Source organism: Acomys russatus, chromosome 30 (assembly GCF_903995435.1).
Source record: "Acomys russatus chromosome 30, mAcoRus1.1, whole genome shotgun sequence".
In the NCBI taxonomy this organism is placed as follows: domain Eukaryota; kingdom Metazoa; phylum Chordata; class Mammalia; order Rodentia; family Muridae; genus Acomys; species Acomys russatus.
Window position 1 is genome coordinate 27,868,899 of NC_067166.1, and position 16,384 is coordinate 27,885,282.

The 16,384-nt window shown below is 42.5% G+C and overlaps 1 protein-coding gene across 1 annotated transcript in view; it reads left to right on the forward strand.

Moving 5' to 3' along the window:
- Positions 1–1,224: 1,224 nt before the first annotated feature.
- Positions 1,225–16,384, forward strand: part of Vcan (versican) — a 93,737-nt gene continuing 78,577 nt past the window's right edge. Inside the window, exons 1-2 of the mRNA XM_051172618.1 lie at positions 1,225–1,725; positions 11,587–11,662. Of these exons, the coding sequence (XP_051028575.1) occupies positions 11,593–11,662 (70 nt within the window). The 5' untranslated portion in view covers positions 1,225–1,725; positions 11,587–11,592. The remainder of the gene's footprint in view (positions 1,726–11,586; positions 11,663–16,384) is intronic.

The following is a 16,384-nucleotide window of genomic DNA, read 5'->3' on the forward strand; positions in this document are numbered from 1 at the left end:
TCATATTGATTCTATAAACCTTAGAAAAGGAAGCCACATGCTCAGGAGTCGAGGTTATAAGTTTAGAACTGTGGTTACAGCCAATCTAATTCAAGAAATCCCGAGTAAAAACAATCTTCCTGTGGTAGTCGCTACTGTTTCTGAAGTCCTGGGCTTGATGTAATTTTCTAAGCAAAACATTCAGAGCCAATAATTACAAGGATACTTCCATATTGGTGTAGGAGGGAAAAGTTTGTAATTGTTTCAGTACCCCTAGAGTTACTTCGACATGTCTTGTGAACTTATTTTGTCCCCACTGCCTAAGATCATACCAGACTTCAAAGTAAGGGAAAATTCAAAGTTGCCCTTTTCTGGGGGCAGAAATCCTTTGTGTTAACTGGTTGACCCTTTGCTCTTTAAGGTCCTAATGGAAGGCTTTTGTGACTCAGTGAAGGGTGCTCTTCCTTATATTGATGTTGTTTACATCGTTGGGTAAGCCTGAGTAGAAATTAAAAAACAAAACAAAACAAAAAAACCAAACATTTCCTGACAACATGGAAGGAATGGTAAATCCTAGAAATCTATGTTAGGTAGAAAATTATCCAAGAGGTTCTATGAAAGCCAGGGGGATGTAAGAAAGAAGGAAGCAGAGTTCATTTAAGGAAAGATGCGGATTTGTGTCAGAGAAAGGATTCTTTTTGAATGGGACAAGAGATTGCCTGGGGGGATTTCCTGTCCAGCCCTTTATTGCCAGGGTCTTTGTGTTGGGCCTGATGCCGCGGGCTCCCCATGGAGCAGTTCCCTAGAGAGAGCTGTGGCAAAGGCTTATGCATCTCTTTGGGGTTCAGGGTCTCACTTTCTAGGTATCTCTTTCAGGTTGGCAGGAGGCCTGAGCCTGACACCTCTTTCAGATGGGACAGGAAAGATCCGTTGGCGCATAAACATATTAAACCCAAGTTCTTTGCTGATTTTATAGAGTCCCGTCCTCTTCTAAAAACTGACTCAATTGCTCCGGACTTGCCTACCCCAACTAGAGCTAGGACTCCGTTCCCCTAATTCAGAGGTGGCAGCACGGGGCGGGAGGAAACAGGGGTGGGGTGGGGTGGGGAAGGGTGGGAAGGCGGTTGTGTGAGAGCGCGCAGCGAGGTGGTTCCGAGTCGCTGACTGAGGAGCCCAACCCCCCCCCCGCCCCCCTCATCCCCAGCCTATTGGTACTTCTCGCCACGAAGAAACGCTGAGAGGTGGGAGTGCCTGGTGAGGGAGGCAGGCGGTCCCTACCGCAGGCTCTTGGAGCTCCTTTCCGCTCCCTCCGCCTGTTTCCTAGCCTGGGCTCTTTGGAGTGGCTGAAGCTGTTGATCGCTTCTGGAGCCTGTGAATGAACCCTCCTCCTCTCCCTCCTCCTTCTTGCTGAGTCTCCTCCTCGGCTCTGACGGTACAGTGATATAATGACGATGGGTGTCACAACCCGCATTTGAACTTGCAGGCGAGCTGCCTCGAGCCTTTCTGGTGGAAGAACTGAAGGCGCGCGGTTGCAGCCACCGCGAGCACTAGGTGCTGTGGACCCGCGCTGGGACCGGCATCTGCAGCAAGCAGCGCATCCTCTCTTACCTCCAGCTCCGTCCTGTACTCGCCCCATCCTTCCCCGGGTCACCGCACTTCCTATGTGATCTGCCGGGGCAACGCGGAGCCCAATCTCACAGCTCAGCAGTGAATTTTTCCCCAAACTGTAGTAAGGCGCCTTTCAAGGTAACGCGTTTCTTTTGTTCCTCATTTAAAAGAAAGCGGGGGAAAACTTGTTGGGAAAGGAAAACCCGCCGAGCTCAGTAGGGGGGTGGCGGGGAGCTACCTCGCAATTGGAAGAGGGCTTTAATTAAAGCCAAAAGGACTAGCTGTAAGGCAAAGTTAAGAAAATGTGCGCACTTCAGGTAACTTTGAAGAGGCGTGTTAAAGAGAGGAATTCTGGCCGACCTTAGTGCTGAAAAAAAATCTAGACAAAAGAAACCCGGGGTGGGGTAGAGGAAAAAGACGAACGGAATAAGGGGAAGGGATTTTGTAGAGACATCTTAGAAAAGTCCTGCTATCTTGAGTTGGAAGGATGGGAGGGAGTCCTCACACCTTGATTTGTGTTGTCTTTAAACTGGTTAGGGCAAAAGTTTGAATGGGGAGTCCCCAAACTTGCCCAAATACAAGTGCTTGAACACCTTAGGGCAGACCACCTGGTCTCCTGGCTCCTGGTGTGTGGTCAGTATCTCGCGTTCCTGGAAAGCCACCCCTGGGCAGCTAGTTCCTGACGAGCGCTGGGTACTTGAGCTGCTTTGAGCTGCTCCGACCTGCGCGGACGTGACCCTTCCCTCCTACCCCTGCAGGCAACGTGGAAGGCTATCTGGCAGGGGTTGGGCAGGATACTGGGCTTGGGTTTCTTTGATGACTTGGGGGCTGTCAAAGCTCTCTCTCCCTTTGCCCCAGTGTTCTTTTGTCCTGCGCGTGGTGCGCCGGAGCCAGCCGGGAAGGCGCAGTGGATGGGGGGTGGGGTTGTTGGAACACCGGAGAGGTCTGGGAGGCTCCTGGGCGGGAAAGCTTTCCCTGAAACAGAGGAATATGCAGTACTTTTTTCTCCTCGCCCTGGGAAGCGAAATGGGGTATTGTCATCCTCGTCTTTACCAGCAAACCGGGACCCAAAGCGCTCTCCAGACAAAGGTGGCATGGAGACCCGAGTTAGGGACCAATTGGTTCAGTCTTCTCGCCTGGAATTCAGCAGTCCTCTGTTCCCTTCTATCTCTTTACTCGCTCCTATTTTCCAGACGAGTTGAGCAACTTTACCGCCTAGTGGAGTGGTCGCGGAAAGCTCGAGCCGGGAAGTCCCCGTGGACGCCCTGGCTGAGAGAGTCCCACAGCCCTGAGTAGGCGTGGGCATTGCGGAGACTTCTCTACATACAGCCTGTAGACCCGGGACATCCCGGTTGTCCCAGCTTGTTCTCGGTCTCAATGGGCGTGGAGGGGTCATGGGCTTAGACAGAAGAAATAGTGGTACGAAAATAATGTCATAGTCTAAACTATTTACTCTCGGGTCCAACTACGTACGCCTCCGCATGTCCTGCGTGTTCTCGGGATCCTATGAAAAGGGGGAAGAAATCTCTCTTGAGGCTGCAGGGCTCTACCGTCTCGAGTACACCCGCAGCGGAGTCTGGCTATCTGCATCCCCTCATCTTTGTGTCTCCCCTGTCCCCATCTTCTCGGTCTTCTCTTGCTCTGTTCTGCCTTCTCTCGGCTTTTGCGTCCCCTCCCCCATGGCTGACAAATGAATGGCTAGTGTGAAATCCCTTCCTTCTTTGCCCAAGAAGGCAGGCCCAGAGGGAGGAGCAAGGGGGGCGGTGCGCTCCTTAAGTCCTGCTCGCTGTTGGGTCTTTCAGACAAGCAGAGCCCAGATGTCTAGGAACCGAGAGTTTTGTAGTAGGTGTGGGCTCCCCCTGATGGAGGAATTCAGCACAAGACCCAGGTTCTCTTTTAATGGTCAATTTTCCACTTCCAAATCTGGGACGTGAATCTAGGGTTTGGAAAAGATAGAAAAAGGGGGGTTTGGTCATCCCAAGAGCTTTCTTCAGTCCTCCCGGCTCCCAACGGCGCGCTGGGCGGCGCCTGCAGCTAGGTGGGCTAGCACACAAAGTCCGCTATGGTGTCAGGTTTGTCGTTTCCTCACATTCAGTTGGCTCCTCTTTAAGAAAAGTAATAAAGGTACTTTCTCTGGCAAATTTAGCAAAGACCCTTCAACACAATGCTAGGGCCCTGTTCCAGGCTATTGAAAAAAAAAAAAAAAAACCCGGCCCCATGCAAAACTTAACTTCCTCAACACCAGGACACTCATTGCACTGGGGAAAAGGCCGGCGCCTAGAGGCCAAGGAAAGGAGTGGAAAAGATAGGGAAGGAGTGGGGACAATGGAGTGTAGGCGGAGAAAGAAAGGAAGGGAGACGGAACAGATGAATGCAATAGCCAGGAGCCGGAAGGACTCGTTCCGAAATTTTCATCTCAATTTCGTGTCTATTATGCTCAAAGCGATAACAAGCGCATCTTTGCCTGGTGCTGGCCTGGGAAGGAACTACAGAAGCAGAGGTGGTCCAGCCCCTGCCCACCGGAGTCAGGCTAGTACCACCCTCCCAAGCTCACCCTGATTTGAGGGAGGGACCCTGTTAGGCACTCCCTTCGGTGCTGGGGGTTCGCCACGTGGGCTGGGGCTTCGGCTCAGGGCGCGAGACGGGTGTGACTTCCTGGGCTCGGAGACAGCCGCACAGCTGCTGGGGAGATCTGCTCAGCCTAGATCTCCAGCGGCTGCAGCCAACTGGGGCGGGGCTGGGCTAGACCCGGGTGGGGCCTTGGCTGGCTTGGCTCCTAAAGCGCCAAAGGCTTGCTGAAGCTGGAGCGGACCCAACTTCTATTTAGATGGCACTAAATGCTCATTTTAAAAGCTTTTAAAATACTCTTTTCTCTTGCTTCTTGGGAGTGATATGCAAGGTTCACGAGTTTTGCTTTAAAAGGAGAAGTGAAGATTTACTTTTTCAATCAACTCCTGGCACAAAAATGAGACAAATTTGTGATTGCTCCATGCATTCGTTCTAAAATTATTCACATTTGCCTAAAGACCATTTTTAGACAGCGACAAATTAATGCTGCTGTAACTGAGTATCAATAAGGATCTTAGAGTGGGCACAAGTTGACTAAATGGCTGAAAAAAGACTTGGGTTGGGGCGGGCGGTGCAGGGCACAAGAGTGGGTGCAGCTGCTAAGGGCATAGGCTGGACCCTGGTACTGCTACTGCGATCTTCCCTTTAAATTCTTCAGCTTCTAATTCGGAAGAGATAAGTTTTTATGGTCCTCTCTCCTTCCTTAAATTCCATTTACAATTGGTCCATTTTCGTTTTTGTTTCTCTCCCAAAACTAAGGCCTAAATTGTGCTAAGAACCACTTGGCAACTGTGTCAAACTAAGAAAATATTCACATAAATGCCTAAAATGGAATATTTTCAGTTTAATAGGAAAACGCTAATGGAAGCCTCAGACAGGTTTCTGTGGGTGGATTTGTGAGGACAATGTAGAAAGGAGGGGTCCCAGAAAGGAATATGTGACAAATTGCATCTACATGTCCCCACCAATGCTGCAAAGGGTTCCAATGGATTCCGAAATATTGAGCAATTACTTCCTTCAGGAGGAAGTACACAGACCTTAATCTCCTTGTGGGGGGTGGAAAGAGGGATGGGATTCAAGACCATCACTTAGGATTTATGTAAGAGCTCCAAGTTGGGTTTTTCTTGGTGGCTTAGAAAATTAAGCCTCTTCATAACTTGTATTTCTTCCTTTATTTTTTTAAAGGAAGTTTGTAAAGAATTTCTCAAGGTTCATAGGTGTTTATTATGCAGTTAGGATTCCTCCTTTTCTTTGCTGATGCAAACTGCAGGGAAATCCCTCTGCTATTCCAAGCAGCCTCTCTCTATATATGAGTAACCTTCTGTCCTGAAAGGATATAAAGAGCTAACTCAAAGCTAAACACGATTAGTGTGGGTGATCCACCGGTTGCTCTGTCTCTTCTACTGCTATGCTTAAACACTCTTAGGTTAATGATTGGTCGACAATGGGACATCCTGGAGTCCTTAAAAGCACAAAGGTCAACGAACTCTGTCTTCCTCAGACAATACATACTTAAGCTCTTTTATTTTTTTTCCTGTTGGAGTTTAAACGTTTTTGTTGACTTTGTTCATGGACAAGCATCCCTAGATTCTGTATTTTAGATGGGATATGATTTGGAGAAGAGAGGAACTTCTAAAGACACATGGCTCTTTGGGGCAAAAGAATGACTGCTTATACTAGGTAGATTTTTAAGATTTCCTCCACCCACCTAGAGAAATCACTTAGGAGGCAGACAAACACTCATTGTTAGAGGTTACTTGCTCTGGTCTAGAAAAATGTGCTGCCTGTTGCATACACTTGGAGTCAGAACAAGGGAGAGCACATGTCTTGACCAAGATCCATTTGGATTAGTAAAGATTTGTCAGTTTCTTCTTATAATATAGGTTTGGCATATATAAAAATCTACAAATGCATCGTGGACACAAAATCAAATCTGATATAAACTTCTTGGAAATGGATGTGACAGGGGTAGTTTCTTTCAGTTGTCACTACATAGGATCTTTGTTAAAAGTTTGTTAATTACATGACTTAAAATTCTTCTAATATATATACACTAGTATAAATATAGAATGCTTGCCAGAAATGACCTATTTTCAGCACGTCAGTGGAGGAGAGTCCGTGCCAGGCTACTCACAATTGTCCTTAACTCCATCTGCAGAGGGATCTGACACCTCTGATCTCTGAAGGCACCTGTAGCCAGACACACACACACACACACACACACACACACTTTAAAAATAAAAGAAATGTTTTAAGAAATTAATTGCTCATTCGATAGTAAACCTAAGAATAATGGTATAAATAACAGACTTTAAAAAACCCATTAAGTTATGGCTTCGACCTGACCTGAGAGAAAATAGAGTAACCAGTACACTTGTTCATCAGAAAGTTTGTGTGGGATGTTATAGCTTGGGAAGCAAGTTAAATGGAACAGCTGGACCTTTGGTGTCATTATTTATTAAGGTTTATAAATCTTAAAAGACTAAATACCTTAAAAAGTTTGAAAATAGAAAATACTAATTTATTATGCTTATTAAAATATTGAATCTAGCAAAACCTTGGAAAATTACAAATTGATAGTGTTGCAGAAAAAAATATTTTTGAATCCCATGAGAATCCCATTCATAGTTATAAAAAATAAGTAGTCATACGGGGGCGGAGAAATGCCTCAGTGGTTCAGGACACTTGCTCATCCAGAGGACCTTGGCTCAGTTCCCAGTGCCAACATGGTGGTTCACAACAATCTGCAACTCAAGTTTCAGGGGATCAGATGCCCCCTTTTCACCTCTGTGAACACCAGGTGTGCACATGGTATGCATGCGCGCACGTGCACAGGCACACACACATGTACGTACATCAGAACACTTGTATATCAAATAAAGTAAATATGTCTATTAAAGAGTTACTAAAACAGCAACAATACACTGTACCATTATTAACCAGTCAGACAAAGACATTGATCTGGGAAACATGTAGTTTGGCTTGTAGAGACCGTAAGTTATAAATTATGGGAACTTCAATAAGTTTACTTCCTTTAGAAAATAATTTAGCAAACTTGTTTTTTTTTTTTAATTTACCAGCAAAAGATACTAAAAAGTGTATATATCCTTTTACTTAGAAATTCTATTTTCGATATTATGTAGCCAATGGTACAAATATCACTAAAGATAAATACACAAGGATTTTTCCTCTCTAGTGTTTTATCGATTGATTGGTCTGTTGTAGGGAAGGGTCTGTCTATGTAGCAAGGCAAGTCTGGCATGCTTTATGGACCCCGGTTCTCTCTTTGACCTTGCAATCTTTGTGTTTTGTTCAGCCTGCCTAGTGCTGGAATTACAGGTGTGCCTTACTACATATGGATTGAAACACAATTTTTTAATAGGAACGACTTGTGACCATTCTAAGGATTCATCCTAGGGAAATTGCTGCATTAGCATCTCTAACATAATCATGGAAAACTGGATGTTCTGATTGGGAGGTGTGGTTTAAGAGAAAAGAGGAAAAGGCACAAGTGCAGAGAGACTGCATGTAATGATAGAAAAATAAGCATTCATTCTTATAAGACACACAGCTACTGAATATCCTGGGCATTATAGAACTAGAAGTAAGGAAATATTAGACATTCTGTCTTGAAACTTCTATGTTGGCTAAAAGAGGAGGATCAATTCCCAATAGGTAAGTGAAATGGTGACGCGTGTTACAGTGAAAACAGCATGACGGAGATAGAGTAATGAGATAAGTCATCCTAACCAGAAGAGAGAATACTAAGGGACATCACTAAAAAGCCTAACTGAGCCTAGGTGCAGGAAGCTGTGTCAAATTCATGTGGTACAGCCAGTCCTGTGAAATCTAAACCGTGAGACATTGCTCAAAGATTCCTCTTGAGATGAGCTACTAAGTAATATACCATAGCATGTAAATATCTAATTTGTAATTGAGCTATCCAAGATAACTAGTGGTCCAGAGCAACTAAGTGGCAGGACGGTAGACAAAATCACTGTGTCTTTGTCCTTAGCTTACCCCTTGCTCCTCTAGGCTTCCCTGAGAGTGAGGGAGAATACTAAATATCTATTTAATAGAACCCTGGCAGCCTCTCCCTGGTGTGATGTGCCCCTCTTCTCTGGAGACATTTCCCAGGGATAGAAGTTCCGTTGACCTTGTCTTTTGTCTCCTAGGCAACTAAACAGCTGCAGTCAGCTGGACTGTGATTGTTAGATGACTTTTTCCTATTTTTGACTTTACTGAAGTATATGGCTAAATATAGCCACCTCTGGCTCTCTTATCTCCTCAGTCTTTCCATGTACAGAGATTTTTTATCACCAACAGACCACACTTGCAAGACAGACATTCTGGAGTGGACTAGAAATGGAGGTTGGAGGCGAGCTAGAAACAGAGTCAACTATCTCACTTCATAGGATGAACTGCAGAAGAGAAGTGCTACAGCTTAATTAAAGACACAGGTCTAGAGCTCACTAAGCTGAATAAGGAAAGGGAACCATATGTCCTCATATATTTATGATGATGGAACAATAGAAATACTGATCTGAGACACCCAATATGAGGAGTCACTCTCTGTCAAATTTCATAGTTACCAAAGCCATAACTGATCATCTTTCAGCTTGAATGTAGCTTAGGTGCTGACAGGGGCAAGAATGAGTGGAGGTAGAGAAGAGGCTAGCTGGATCATCAAATTACAAGTTAGGAGGGCCTTGTGTGGTGACTGCTGGTGAACGGACAGTTGGAATATAGAGCTATCACTAGATCTTCTGGTTTAGTTTCTAACGAAGTTGGAGATCTGGGACTTAGTTTGAGAGCTCTTGTATTTACTTTGGGGCAATTTATTCAAGCACATTTTTGTAGATGATACCAATACATTCAAAACACATACCACCTCTATGTTTTTAATGCATTGACTTCATCCTTTCTTTAGGTTTCATGGCTGTGACATAAACCATATGTCCTCATATATTTATGATGATGGAACGATACAAATACTGATCTGAGACACTCAATATGAGGAGTCACTCTCTGACAAATTCCATATTTACCAAAGCAGAGGAGAATATCTTTTGTAGAGAGAAAGACAATTTTTCTCTTTAATTTAAAAAATGGTAGATACATTATTATAAGGATTAAGCATGGTATATTAGCAGTTTTTTAGGGCTTTAAATTATTTTATTATTAGTGATCTGAAGAAAGAAGTAAAGCCTCTATAGAAATTTTAATAATTGTACTGATTGTATTGACTATTAGATATGGATGAGCATAATTCCTGTACATTATTTTCAGGTGTTTCAATAATTTCTACAATGTGTATTAATTTTGACTCTTAAATAACTAGATAAATAAGTTTTAGAGAGGCATAGTCATTTACTTATAACCTGAGAGTTTAAGTAGAAAATGAAGACTTTTAATTCAAGACTATTCAATAGTGGAGCCCAGACTTAAAAAAATATTTTACAAAGTTTTCTTGGAAAAAAAGGAAAAAAAAAAAAAAAAAGACAGAGACCAAATTTTCTTTAAATAAACAAAGAAAATAATATTTGGAAGTATGATTAAAAGAATGTTTCCTATCTAGATTTAATTAATATTTGTGGATTGCATCCACAATTTTATACCCAAAGTTCTCACCTTGTCTATGAAACTAATATCTCTTGTTTCTAAAATGCTGCCAGGCCACTGGGACACAAGTAAAGCCACAAAGTCATAAGCCACAGCCTACTGTTGGACAGCTTATAAGAAACCCAGAAATGCAGAAACACTACGAATTTCCCACTTAATGGTTAATGAGGTCTGTTAGCATGCTATGGTGAGTTCATGATAAGTCCGTTTAGATGCCAAGGTTAACTGAGGAGTCCTCAAACATCTTCTGCTCTGAATTATCAGTTGACCTATGGATGGAAAAGGTGACATCTACGGTATATTAGGTTTACAAATCCTTTTCAGGAAGTATCTCAAATGATAGTAGTTTACAGTTTTGCTTTAGCGTGGCTACAGCATGCATTTTGAGATTTATAAAATAAGACCAAATGCAGAGTATTAACGAAATAAGAGTAGCTGTCATAGAATATTAAATTATGTTTGAGCACAAACTGGACTTGGTTCTTTCATCATTTCCTTATTCAGTCCAAGTTGCCTAGGTAATACAGAATTTGTTTTCTAAGGAAGGCAAAGGCAGTTCATCAGAGTACCAACTTACGTATGAGCCAGTGAAGATATCTTCGGCTATAAGTAACAAAACATTTATTCAGACAGTAATGTACCTGTGTGTTTGCGCCCAAGACTATCGCAAAAAGGCTACACAATCAACTTATGCATAGAGAGGTTTCTTTTGCTCTATAGTTTTGGGCATGATTGAGTGGCCTTGTTTGAGGGCCTGTGGCCAGGTAACATGTCATGCGTGGGAACACGTGGTGGAATGTGCTGCTCATGTGAAGACAGTGGGAAAGAAAACAGAGAGGAGGAGAGATGGATCCGTAGCCCACATTCCCTTTGAGAACACAGCGTTGATGACCTGAGACTTCCCACCAGGCACCATGTCTGTTAGTTTCTCCAACTTCAGCAGAGCTACATTGAGGACCAAACCTTCAATACAAGGGTCTTTGAGAGATGTTTAAGTCCAGCCACTAACAAGTATCAACCCCGGTTCTCATCCTTACTAGGATGGTTTCCACAAATTCAGACTTGGAAGGGCTCATTTTGTGACTTAGCCTGTTAAACGTCTTTCCCAAAGTACACAGTAAATTAGTAGCTAAGCCAAGGTCAGCGTTGCCTGACTCTCATCGTAGAATATCTTCTTTCATTGTTTACTCTTGAGACTTGAAAGATGTGGAGAGCGCTTTAAAACTGGTCACTTCTGTAATTAGCAGCTCTTAAGTTACATTTATTTTGTTTGTCCAGCCAGCCAGCCAGTCAGTGGTGTTTGCATTTCAACAACAACCTTATTCTTGCTGTTGATAACATCTGCCAGAGCCACCCGTCAGTTCCTTCTCTTCTCACCTTGATGAGCGCTTTGCGCTTTCCGTGTCTCTTTTGCGTCACCTTTGTCATGTTCTCATTCTGTCCACATTCGTGTTTCTCTTTCTGATTAGATTTTGAGAGGGCTTCTTCCTCCGTGTGCCAGCTCTTCCTCTTATTTACATAGGCTATGATTCCCAGTGATGCCTGTGGCCTACCTAACTGTGGCCACCACGTGGAAGCCCAGGGTTGTGAGTCTCTAAACAAAGACTTGCAATTATTTTGGTAACGATTGTCCCAGGTTTTGACTCAAATTAATAATTAAGGTGTTGTGATATCTTCTATTCCCAGCCTCCTGTTTTTCACAGCCCACAGAGAACTGCCTCTTTCATTGTACTGTGTGGTTGCACCTTACTAACATACGTGTTTTAGTCTTCCACTACCATTAATTCTTGTGGTATACTTTGTTTTTAGAACAAGATGTTGATAAATATGAAAAGTGTCCTATGGATGTGGTCAACCTTATTAATAACCCACGCACTAAATAAAGGTGAGTAGAGTAACATTTTTTAGTTGATATCTGAAAAAACACTGGGGAATGTAAATATTAATATGGGATCACTACAATGAAGAATCATTTAAAAATCTATTTATTGCTAAGGATTTTCCTTAAAATATTATCACTGAATATAATCTTTCTTTTTTTTCATTTTTCTCTTTCTTTCTTTCTTTCTTTCTTTCTTTCTTTCTTTCTTTCTTTCTTTCTTTCTCTCAAGACAGGGTTTCTCTGTGTATCCTTGGCTGTCCTGGACTCACTTTGTAGACCAGGATGGCTTGGAACTAACCGAGATTCACCTGACTCTGACTCCCTGAGTGCTGGGATTGGGAAAAGGTTTGGTGGCTAATAATGGAAGAAGAGTTATAGTGAAAACCGCAGCAAGACATCCCTCACTCGAAACAGAGATTTGCATAGTGAAAACAAAACAACGTGTGGTGTATTCCCTTCTTATAACTAAAAAAGCATCAGCAGCTAACGGTATCATGCAATTACTATATTTGAGACCCCATCCTTTACAAAATACACAATCAAATTTTAGCTAACTTGGGGGATATTTATTTCTCTCCTATGAGAGACAGAAGCAGACTGTATAAAAGTTTAAGATCCACATAAAAACATTCCCCCAGTTTATAGTGGGGTAGGCAGCAGCAACTTGCTGAGCTGCCACAGGGCTTTCTAGTCAGTCATAAGACTCTAAAAGTCAGTGGCTCAGGGTTCAGGAACAGCATGCCACACTACTGAGTGTTGGATTTAACACAGGAAGAAACCTTTGCTTTAACAAGTCCTGTTGGGTTAGAAACCATCTTGGTCATTGATAATTTACCCACTTATTTTGATATCCCTACAATAAGATGAAATAGAGTGTAGAGTTGTGAGCTCACAAATTGAACAAGAGCATAATAAATTCCAGTATTCTCAATCTGATATTTGTCTGGTGACCTCCCTCTCTCCCTGCACAGATAGAGTTCACGCCATTCTTACCGTGCAGGGTCTACACACAGGATAAGGAGTAACGGGTCACCCATACATAGTGCTTCTCTCTTATTGTAGACACTTAGACCACAAACCATCTGTGAGAACAGTGACGTTTTTTGGTCAGGATCCATTTTTATTAGATTCAGACAAGTTCCTGCAGTGGGAAGATTTTTAAAACTCTGCACACTTTGTCTGTGTTGTACTTCAGACTATTAAAATAACTCTTAAACTATTTACATGTAGCTAACTTAGTTCTTGTGAGCTAGTAAGGTAAGGCCCAAGTATTAATACTCAAAAGCTTTGACCACAGATCTTTTTTAAAAATCTTATCCTGAAGACTGGATTACACGTAAGCTTACATTTGTGCCAGAGCAAAGTTTTGATATTTGAGTGTTTATGAATAGCTAGAACAATGCACAGCCCTTGTGAGACTGCCTTTTTCCAAGTGTGCCTTCATTGGAGCAGTAGACTAAGCCATGTCTCACGTTTTAGTTTCTTCCCTACTTAATGGATTTGGGTGAATCCCGTGTCTTCCCCTACGCATTTATAATTGTGAAAACAATTGTAATTTAGCAATAGATATGATGGAAGCAGAGATCATTTATCCTACACTATTATAAAATTGGTGTTTTTTTCCTACTAACCCCCTTCCCCTAAGCATACATGGTATTGTTACTATGCTTTATTTTGGTTAAATGATTCTTTAGGAGGGAAAATATGAACTCCTAGGACATACAGTAAGTGTAAGCTAGATTTTTAGGCACATAATTTACAAGTCTTAGAATCCCCCAACCCTGAAATATAGATCATTAAGTTATACAAACAGAAATGCTGGCATCCCTTGATGTGAGTCAAATTAAAGGAACGTGAACCAGCAGGGGTCACTTTTCACTTTTAGCAAAGTCCCCTGCTGGCTTTATGGATGTATGAAGGAGACCTTGAAACTACGAAAAGATCTCAGTTCTGGGAATGACTAAAGCAGGTGTTTTAAGACAAAGACTGCCTATGTGAATGAATTTAGGGTCAGGAGAAGAAGTTAATAAATGCCAAGGCTAGAAATTATTTGGTTAGGGCTGGAGAGTTGGCTCAGTGGTTAAGAGCACTGTCTGCTCTTCCAAAGGTCCCTGGTTCAATTCCCAGCACCCACATGGCAGCTCACAACTGTCTGTATCTCCAAGATCTGACACCCTCACACCAATGCACATAAATTAAAATTACATTTTAAAAAAAGGAATTATTTGGTTAGATATAATGAGACACGTGTTCGGGCTCACATTTGTCGCCAGCCAGCTGGGACCTTGCCACTGCCTCTCGGGGGGGGGGGGGGCATCTTCACCAAGACATCAGGCTCATTTCAGAGAGTGAACTTTTAACTTAGAGGTTTTATTTTTTTAAGCAATGGAAACGATATTGTTGCCTTGCTATTACGCTACAAAACGAACAACCCCTCCCCCCAAAAAAAACCTAAGTAGCACTTAAGCTCACTTCATTTTTAATTTTGTTAAGCACCGTCAACAAGCTATGTATTTAGATTAATAGAATGATTAACAAATCCTGAGCTTAATGTTATAGTTTTGGAATAAGTGAGTGATTTCTATCATAAATACACCAAATGTAATATTGTTTTGATCACATTTTTGGGAGGGGAAGTCAGGGCCTTGCTATGCAGCCCAGGATAGCCTGAAATTTTTTATGTAGCACAGGATGAACTCTCACTAGCTGAGATTTCACCTACTCTGATGCCTCTAGTCCTAGGATTGAAAGTGAGAGGCACTGTGCCCACTTTAGGCCTATCATCTGCTGTTGGCAATGGACTTTCTTTTCTTTTTCTTCGTCTTCTTAAAGGGAATAATATCTTCCTTTAATTTTGAAAAATGACCCAACTCACTGTTAAGGATCTGATGAGCTAGTTCGTGTGGACACATGCTTATTTTTCAGACCACTAGCACAGTGTTAGAAAAAATCAAAAACATCAGCAGTTAAAAGTCACAGTGTCACTTGACGTGGAGGTGACTCTAAAGTTTTGGTTTTTTTGTTTGGTTTTTGTTTTTTTTTTAAACACATTTTTATTGAAAAATAAAATAATTCATATTACATCTCATTTTCTATCCCATCCCCTACACCCTCCCATTCCTCCCTCCCTCCCACTTTCAACCCAATCCCTTTCCCTATGACTGTGACCCAAGGGGACCTCCTCACCCTGAATATGGTGCTAGGGTATCAAGTCTCTTCTTGGTAGTCCGCTATCCTTCCTCCGAGTGCCATTGGGCCTCCCCACAAAGGGACATGGCCAAATATGGGGCACCAGAGATCCTGTGAAAGTCAGTCCCCAGTCTCCACTTAACTGTGGAGAATGTTCTGTCCCTTGGTTAGATCTGGGTAGGGGTTTGATGATGACTGCACATTTTGTCCTTGGTTGGTGCCATTGATCAAGCAGAACCCCTGGGCTCAGATCCACCCATCATAATGTTCCTCTTGTAGGTTTCTAGGACCCTCTGGATCCACCTACTTCCCTATCCCCTATATTTTTCTCACCTAGAGTCTCAATAGGATGTTCTCACCTCTATCCCACTTTCCTGGTAGGTGCAGATTTTGATGGGACCTGCCCCTTGGGCTAGTGTCCAGTTATAAGTGAGTATATACTATTTGAGTCTCTCTGCTTCTGGGTTAGCTCACTCATTATGATCATTTCTAGTTCAATCCATTTGTCCACAAATTTCGGGAATTCCTTGTTTTTAATAGTTGAGTAGTATTCCATAGTGTAAATGTACCACAGTTTCTTTATCCATTCTTCTACTGAGGGACACTTAGGCTGTTTCCATGTTCTGGCGATTATCAGAGACTCTAAAGTTTTGGCTACCGGTTCATGAAGTGAGGTTTGCTTGTGCAACAAACAATGATTTCTATCATTTCTAACACCTGGATTAGCCTTGCCAGTGGAAGCTGCAAAGTGGCAGGAGGGCTGGGGCCCAGGATTCGAGTGAGGGTGAAAGGATGTTTTCTTTTGCATGCAGTGGTGTTAAGTTGTAACCAGTGTACCCTTTGTCATGAAATGTTTAAGAGCTTAAACAGAATAAGTACATTGGGAGGGTTAGGTGAGCAGAAGCAGGCTTTCCGGCCAGGGGCTAATGGAAGGCAGTGCTTCTCTGCAAAGTGATTGCAGCTGGGTTGCCATCCTCGTAAAGAAGCCTCATCCTTTATAAAGAGCCCAAAGAGGGCTCTTCAAACGTTAGACCTGCCCCCACTCTGGGCTCATGAAGTTTGAAATTCTTCTTTTAACTTAATTTCATTTTCTCTAAGGTAATGTGGTAGTTACCTTAAATGTTGTTCGTCTCTGACCTATTAGTGTAACAAGTTCAGGCTAGCCTTGGAAAGCTGCCTGCCTCCATTGCCTGGCCTGAGGAAGAGCCCTGCCCTCTCTCTCTGGTCTTCTCAAGCACGGTTTACAATTCTAGCTTCCACTGCAAATGTTAATTTTTACTGGACTTTTCTAAAGTAATATTTAGGGCAGTTATCCTAAATGAGGTTTTTTTTTTTCTGATCCATAAACATAAATGTTTACCTTTGAACTGCTTTCCCTAAAACCAGTCTAGATTCTGTTTGGTTTGGTTTTTATTTTTTTAATTTATTTTTTATTTTTTATTTTTTTAGATAAAGAAGGGGATGGCAGTGATAGAAATTAAAATAGAGATAGAAATAGAAATAGAGATACAGATACAGATAGATGAGAGGGAAAGA